The following is a 7500-nucleotide window of genomic DNA, read 5'->3' on the forward strand; positions in this document are numbered from 1 at the left end:
TAAATTTAGAAACTGAAAGGCCTCCGATCGTCCAGAGAATATCGGGCTGGGGTTTTTGACCTCTGCGCTGCGTCATGGCTGATGGGATCTGTTTACTGTGGGTAAAGTGAAGTGGTGTGCTTTCACTTTCGCCACTATCACTGTCGCTTCTACAGTATATTTGAATGGTAATTCTTAAAAGACGATATTCAACGTTTTTGCTGATTACCTACTCGGACTCCTTTCTCAAGGCCTCTCTACACGGAAGCAAAAAGTAGGAGCGGAATGAGATGGCAACTTTTTTTTTTTTTTTTTTTGAGCAGTCACATTTTTCTCCAAGCTGGAAAGCATCGCGCCTTTTCCCGAACAAAATACGCACACAAAACAGCACCTGATTAGCCCATGGAGTGCACTGCGGTTAATCTCATTAACTGCAGTTGACTGCATTTAAATACAGTAAAATGGTAGATCTATTCGAGATTCCCCTAAACTGGTCTAGCATTTACAAAGGCTTATGTGATTATTACATGTATTTTAACCCAATATACTTTACTATGAGGTGATGCAACAAGATCTTTGATGTGTGTGTCCCGATATTTGGATTTGGTTTTAAATAAAAGGTGCCAGTACAATGCGTCAAATGAAAGAAGTTGGACAGCCATAGAACGGATGGAAAAGTATACCAATTAGTCCGAATAGACAATAACGGAATAAACACGCCATACTCACACACACATATATTTGTATATATATGCATTAAGCTATTCATGTTATATATATATATATATATATATATATATATATATATATATATATATATATATATATATATACGTATATATACATTCTACCCGTCGCTTCGTTTACACAGGTATTATATGTATTTTTAATTAATAGCTCTAGTGAGCACTCATTTTTTCGATTTCCTCACACTGATTTCGGAGTGCTTATCACTTCAAGGCCTGAGATCCGAATGAAGAAACTGACATCAATACTGAATAACCTCATAGGTCCCAGTGCTTGGCCCTTGGCCTGAATTCGATGTTCTGTTCTATTCTTTCAGCCAGGGACATTGAAAGTTTGTAGCACATTGCATTCATCTTTGTCGTACGTACCTTAACTATGCATTCTCTCTGGTGGCTGTGCATGTCTAGTGACGGCAATGTGAGGGCTGGGTTGACGTGTACAGCTGGTCCCATCATGTGAAATACCACCTGAATGTTGGGTTCCGGCGCCTCTAACATCCGAACACGTCCTTGGTGGGCTGGTGTTGGGATCTGGAAGAGTGTTATCTTCATTTATTTATTTATTAATTTATTTATTCATTCATTCGTTTTTTAAGAGCAGGACATTGACAAGGGTCTGGTGGCTGAGCAGGTTGGAAAGTAAAGTTCGTCTTGGATAAATGTCTTCAGATTAAAAATACAGATGATTAAAAAGTGTCTCCGAGATTTTTAACTTCTGATATATAATAAAAGTGTTAATTTTAGATTTATTTCCAACGTTGCAGGCAACATTTTAGAATTCCTACAGCATCCTGATTGACATCGATATAGTTAAACATTATTCAGATATCCGAATACTTCCGTCAGTTCAGTTCTAAAGTTATGGAAAAATTGATTAAACTTCACATTTTGGAGGAAACTTGTATTGACTATGGACGTGCACGCGGTCATGCATTTAGTTTGACAGGGCTCCACATGGTAGCCGGAAGTTCCGTCAATATATGTTATGGAAAGCGTTGCCATTCCTGAACTCTAATCCTCACATTCCATGTCCCTGGCCCTCAGACTCGCTCCGCTCTTACCGGGTGTCCTGCAGGGAAGAACCTGGACAGTCTTCCAGCGGGAATCATGAGGGAGTCCTGCTTGAGGGTGCCCAGTGTCACGGGCTCTTGATTGCTTGGGTTGGCCATTTCTTCCTCGGCTTCTGCTTGTAACTTTGCCTTTGGGAGAGTAAGAAAGGTGCTCGGTTATTTGAGTCAGATGGATTTTTTTTATCTATTGCTTCAAGATGCTTTTAAATTAGGGAGGTTTCTTGGATCTTATCCCTAAGAAAAATCAAGACTAATGTAAGTTAATTTATAAACGTGATCTCATATCATCCAAGTAAGGTCTGTTTTGACTTTAGGGAAAATGATGCTGTTGAAGATTCATTTTCAGAAACAAAGTTGTATCATCAAATACTTTCCATGACTCAGAGTTATGACTTGTCCTCTCAAAATCAATTTGGGACTGTTGGTAAAATGTTGTATATTCCGTCAAATGATAATTTTTAACATTTTCAAAAAAAAGGGCTGAGCATTTACAAAATAATTAGAGGATTTTACAGACGTGTTTACATGGAAGATCTTAAAAAAAAAAAAGGTTTTGTTATTACTCCCAGCAAGTAGTGGAAATAGGCCAATTTATTTACTTTTTGCAGTCTCTCTCTCTCTCTCTCTCTCCTTCTCCTATCTCCTCTCTCTCTCTCTCTCGTGCATATATATATATATATATCATATATATATATATATCTATAGTATATATATATATATATCCGATATATATATATATATGTATATACGTATGTATATATATAGTATATATAATAGGTACATACATATAAAATGTCTCAATGCAGTAGCTAGCGAAAGGATTGGGGAGCTAGCTCTCCTTTACGGAAGTAAAGTTTGAATGAAAGAATGAAAGAAAAATTATATGAAAAAAACAAGGTTGAAGCCGTTAAGATGAACTGTTTGCGTGGTAAATATAGGGGCTTTAGAAGAACTGAAAGGATAAGAAATATTGTGTGCAGACGTGGTAAAATGGTTAGGATCATTAGAAGGAATGGATAATATATATATATATATATATATATTATATATATATATATATATATATATATTATTTGTATATTGTATATATATTTGTAGCGTACTCATTTAAATCATTCAATTATTCTTGACGTTTTAGGTAATTACTACTATGCTAATACATTCTCAGGAAATCTCTAGGGTATCGCCTCTTCAGATTACAAGGAAATGGTTCGAATAACAGGTATCGCAAACCCATCATAATTCTGTCTCGCTATTTTTCCCACGTTTATTCTGCTGAATTCGGTAATCCTCGAATCACACAGTCCGGTGACAATGTCACCCTTAAATGCAAGCTTTGGATTTCTCTTCCCTCCTCTGTTTTTCTTGAACCTTCTGATAATTCTCCTTTATAACGTACGTGTCTTTCGCTTCCTCTGTGGTTAACGCCAACCTGATTTTTCTTTTCCACGGCCTGGTCTGGAACTTTTTTCTTCTTCTTCTTTTTCTTTTTCAAGGCCTCATCTGGATTTTTTTTTTTTTTTTTTTTTTTTTTTTTTTTTTTTTTTTTTTTTTTTTTTTTTTTTTTTTTTTGCTGTTCCAAGGCCTGATCTGGAACAGTTTTTTTCCAAGGCCTGATCTGGAACTTTTTTCTCCAAGGCCTGATCTGGAACTGTTTATTTTTTCTTTTTCAAGACCTGATCTGGAATATTTTTTTTTTCCTAAGGCCTGATCTGGAACTTTATTTTTTCTTTTCCAAGGCCTGATCTGGAACTTTTTTTTTTCCTAAGGCCTGATCTGGAACTGTTTATTTTTTCTTTTCCAAGCCCTGATCTGGAACATTTTTTTTCTAAGGCCTGATCTGGAACTGCCTGTGTATAGAGTCCTCGTCTCATTGGCCTTTGCTCTCAACAAAAGGAGAGCCTTCAGCAAAATGAGCAAAAAATGGGGAAAAAACACCATTAGATTTGCCTGCAACTTTTCATGACATATATTGTCAGAGATACTAAACAGGCAGCAGGCAACGTATGTCAGTTCACTGAGTGGGAGGGAGAGGCTTTTATCTTCATTTGAATGCTATTTATCTAAAGTACTTCTGCACAACTCCACGACTCTTGCAACGTTTTTGCGAATCAGTTTAATGGGCTATTGCATAGAAAATGTCTCCCACATCTAATCCTCCTGTTAGATTTTCTTCAACTATTTTGTGCAGTACTTTTTCTTGAATTTAAAACGTACACCGGGATATCTGGGGGTGGTTACAATTCTTCATAGATGTCTGGGGCAGTTACGATTTTTTGTGATATCTGGGTCACTTATGATTCTTCTGAGATACTTGGGGGAGGTTACAATTCTTCGGAGATATCTGGGGCCAGTTACGATTCTTTGGAGATATCTGGGGGCAGTTAAGGTGCGTCCACACGGTCGAACAATATCCGACGGACACACATTGTTACCATATCATAGGCGAAGGAGGATGACGTCATAAGCGGGGAAACGATGGAAGTAGATCTGGCAACAAACAGTGGTACCAGATGAGGTTGTATACCAGTGTTTTTACTCTGCTCACAAGGCAAAGACCGGCAGACAATTGTTAATTGGTAACAATGTTTGTCCGTCGGACATTGTTCGACCGTGTGGGCGCACCTTTACGATTCTTTGGAGATATCTGGGGGCAGTTACGATTCTTTGGAGATATCTAGGGACAGTTACGATTCTTTGGAGATATCTAGGGACAGTTACGATTCTTTGGAGATATCTAGGGACAGTTACGATTATTTGGAGATATCTAGGGGCAGCTACGATTCTTTGGAGGTATCTGGGGACAGTTACGATTCTTTGGAGATATCTGGTTTTAGTTACGATTCTTTGGAGATATCTGGGGGCAGTTACGCTTCTTTGGAGATATCTGGGGGCAGTTACGATTCTTTGGAGATATCTGGGGGCAGTTACGATTCTTTGGAGATATCTGGAGGCGGTTAAAATTCTTCCGAGATATCTGGTAGTAGTTATGATTCTTCCAAAGTATCTTGGGGTAGTAACAACCTTCCCTAGATATCTGGAAAAGTTTACGATTCTTCTGAGGTATCTGGAGGCAGTTACAATTTTCCCAAGATATCTGGAGCTGGTTTTGATTCTTCCAAGATATCTGAAGGCGGTTAAGATTCCTCCGAGATATCTGGAGGGGTTGCTGGTTTATTTGATGTAGTCGGTGAAAAATACATTTTACAATTTTTTTTAGGAGTAGTGTGATTTGTCCTAGTTTTTATTCATTACCCCAGTGCCATTTTCTGCAAGTAGTTCAGACCTTTAATTAAGGCATAACCTATTTCCGGAGCTGTCTGTGATGGAAACATTCCTGCATATCATCCACAAGTGTGTGTGCGTGTGTAGCAAGATAACTTTTATCAGGACAGGTAATTTCTGTAGTAACAATCATAGCGAGTTATTTTCTCCGATATAACGGACCAGTGTAATTAGCGAGACTCATTACAAGTACTCAATGATAATATCACGATGAACTAAAAAAAGACACTATCAAAGCCCGTGTGTTCTACTTAGCGTGTGTTGTAGTAAAAGACCGCTTTGCGTTCTGAGAGAAAATGTTATTTCGAAAGAGTGCATACGTCATCCATATGACGATTGCAAACTTTATATATATTTTCACTGTAATCCATTAAGACTGCCTCTCTCTCTCTCTCTCTCTCTCTCTCTCTCTCTCTCTCTCTCTCTCTCTCTCTCTCTCTCTCTCTCTCTCTCTCTCTCTCCTCCTGGAGATCGTTCATGTCGTTATTTTAATAGCTTATATTAAGTGTGATCTTTCAGGTTTTTCAGTTCTGACTCTCCAGTGATATTGTCTTTATTGACGGTTGTTCCTTTCTTTCAGGTTTCCCACTTTACTTTGGCCTTCATGTTTCTTCACACCGGGTACTTTGTTCAACTATCTAAAGTCTTTCATTATTCACGTCAACTAGGGCTGTCTAGATCGCGTTGCATGACCTGAGTTAAGCCAAGACCTTGGTACTCTCACTTCTATCTAACCAAGGGAATGAACATGTAAACTTTGCATGAAATTGTACGTACAGATTTATTGGTACTCTCAACCAGAGGCGTGTTCCAAATTCACTATTTAAGCGTGAAAATATGCAATAAAGCAAGGATCAATTAACATAGACCTTTGAACGATCCAAAGAATTCAACATATAAATGATATTTAATTGGTCCATCTTGCAGAGATGTTACGGTATGAGTTATTTATTATTTAGCAAAACTAAAGCTTGTAAAATTTCTTTCTAGGGAGCTGACTGATAATTTGGTTGAACTTGAAGGTCGTCAGGAAAGTGACAGGAAAAAACGAAAGGATTTTATGCTTTCGGATCCAAGGCTTTCCCGCCGAAAGATCGAGTTATTCTCCAGTGTGTTGGGAGATTTCTCTCGAACAATCTTGCAACAAATTATGTCTCCAGAAATAAGTAATAATTTGGACATTTTCCATTTGTATGATATATCACCCTTTCCCTTTTGTCAAGACACTTCGACAGTTCCTGTTCTCATCGTTTTGTGGAAACTGACCATTATGCATTGCACAATGGTCATTCTCGGGTTATCGATAAGAGCGACTTTCCTACTTCGCTTAGAAAATCTTTAATAATCTTATTTTTGAAATAAAGTCTGCAATTAGAAAAATTTCACGCTCAGGATTACGCCAACCACAGTTGTCATATGTAGTATGTATTTTCATATACAAATCTCCCGATATGTAATAGACGTATTTTAAATATCAGGTTTTAAGGAAGTGATGGCAAATCGGTCTGAACTCACAGAGAATTCCATGACGGCAATTAATCACTGTAACGACTACAGTGTCATAGCAGCAAGAGACATTTCCCGAACGTACCCTTTGAATACTTTGTGGTATTCCGCTCAGTAACCTGTGAGGCCCATCAGACAGATGATTGAGACAATGATGACCGATTAGACACGCTTGTTTGCTAGTTGTCTGAGGGTTCGTTGAAAACGGCTGGCATAAGATGCTCGTAACATTCCGTGTCAGCCAATAAGGGCCTTCGTTAATTACAAGATCGGATCTCGACAATGGCATTCTGGCACTGAGTAGTACATTTGCACCATTATGGTCGGTTTTGTCATCACGTCTCTCATATTAACACGTTCCAAGATCTCTCTCTCTCTCTCTCTCTCTCTCTCTCTCTCTCTCTCTCTCTCTCTCTCTCGACGTCTACAGCCTTATGAGTATTTTGTGTAGAGGCTGCGAAAGACAACAGTATCAGCGATATTATCTATGCAAATAAAAATACGCTTCGTTTTCGGCAACAATGTGTCTAATATTCATTCCTTTTTATTTCCTCTCTGGAAAGAAATGTCTTTATCAATCAAAGGTGGCGTCAGTATTTTCAAAATTTGCAAATGCTGGGCCCACCTTATTTCCTTCGTACGTTGTCCGAGTTTAGCTTGCTGCTTTGTTTACAAGGTTTGTCATACTACGTAACGATGGCAGGTTGCCTAATTAACTCTCCCAAAGGTAATTAAGTAGTTTCTTAGAATATATGAGAGTTTGAAGCTGCTGCATATTTCATAGAACTTCATCTCTCTCTCTCTCTCTCTCTCTCTCTCTCTCTCTCTCTCTCTCTCTCCAAAAAAAAGTCTAAATTCATTAAATGAAATGTCTGTTTACTTCGGTGCCGATAACACTTAATTTTTGAATAACT

The 7500-nt window shown here is 38.1% G+C and overlaps 1 protein-coding gene across 3 annotated transcripts in view; it reads right to left on the minus strand.

The window, feature by feature from the left end:
- LOC135221911 (uncharacterized) overlaps positions 1–7500 on the minus strand; it is a 131131-nt gene that overhangs the window by 21226 nt on the left and 102405 nt on the right. For all 3 annotated transcript variants that reach the window (XM_064259924.1, XM_064259925.1, XM_064259926.1), the window contains 2 exons: positions 1787–1924; positions 1095–1256 (listed from right to left, as the gene is read on the minus strand). In XM_064259924.1, coding sequence (XP_064115994.1) covers positions 1095–1256; positions 1787–1924 — 300 coding nt within the window. The remainder of the gene's footprint in view (positions 1–1094; positions 1257–1786; positions 1925–7500) is intronic.

The sequence above is a fragment of the Macrobrachium nipponense genome, chromosome 3 (genome assembly GCF_015104395.2).
Source record: "Macrobrachium nipponense isolate FS-2020 chromosome 3, ASM1510439v2, whole genome shotgun sequence".
Classification (NCBI taxonomy): domain Eukaryota; kingdom Metazoa; phylum Arthropoda; class Malacostraca; order Decapoda; family Palaemonidae; genus Macrobrachium; species Macrobrachium nipponense.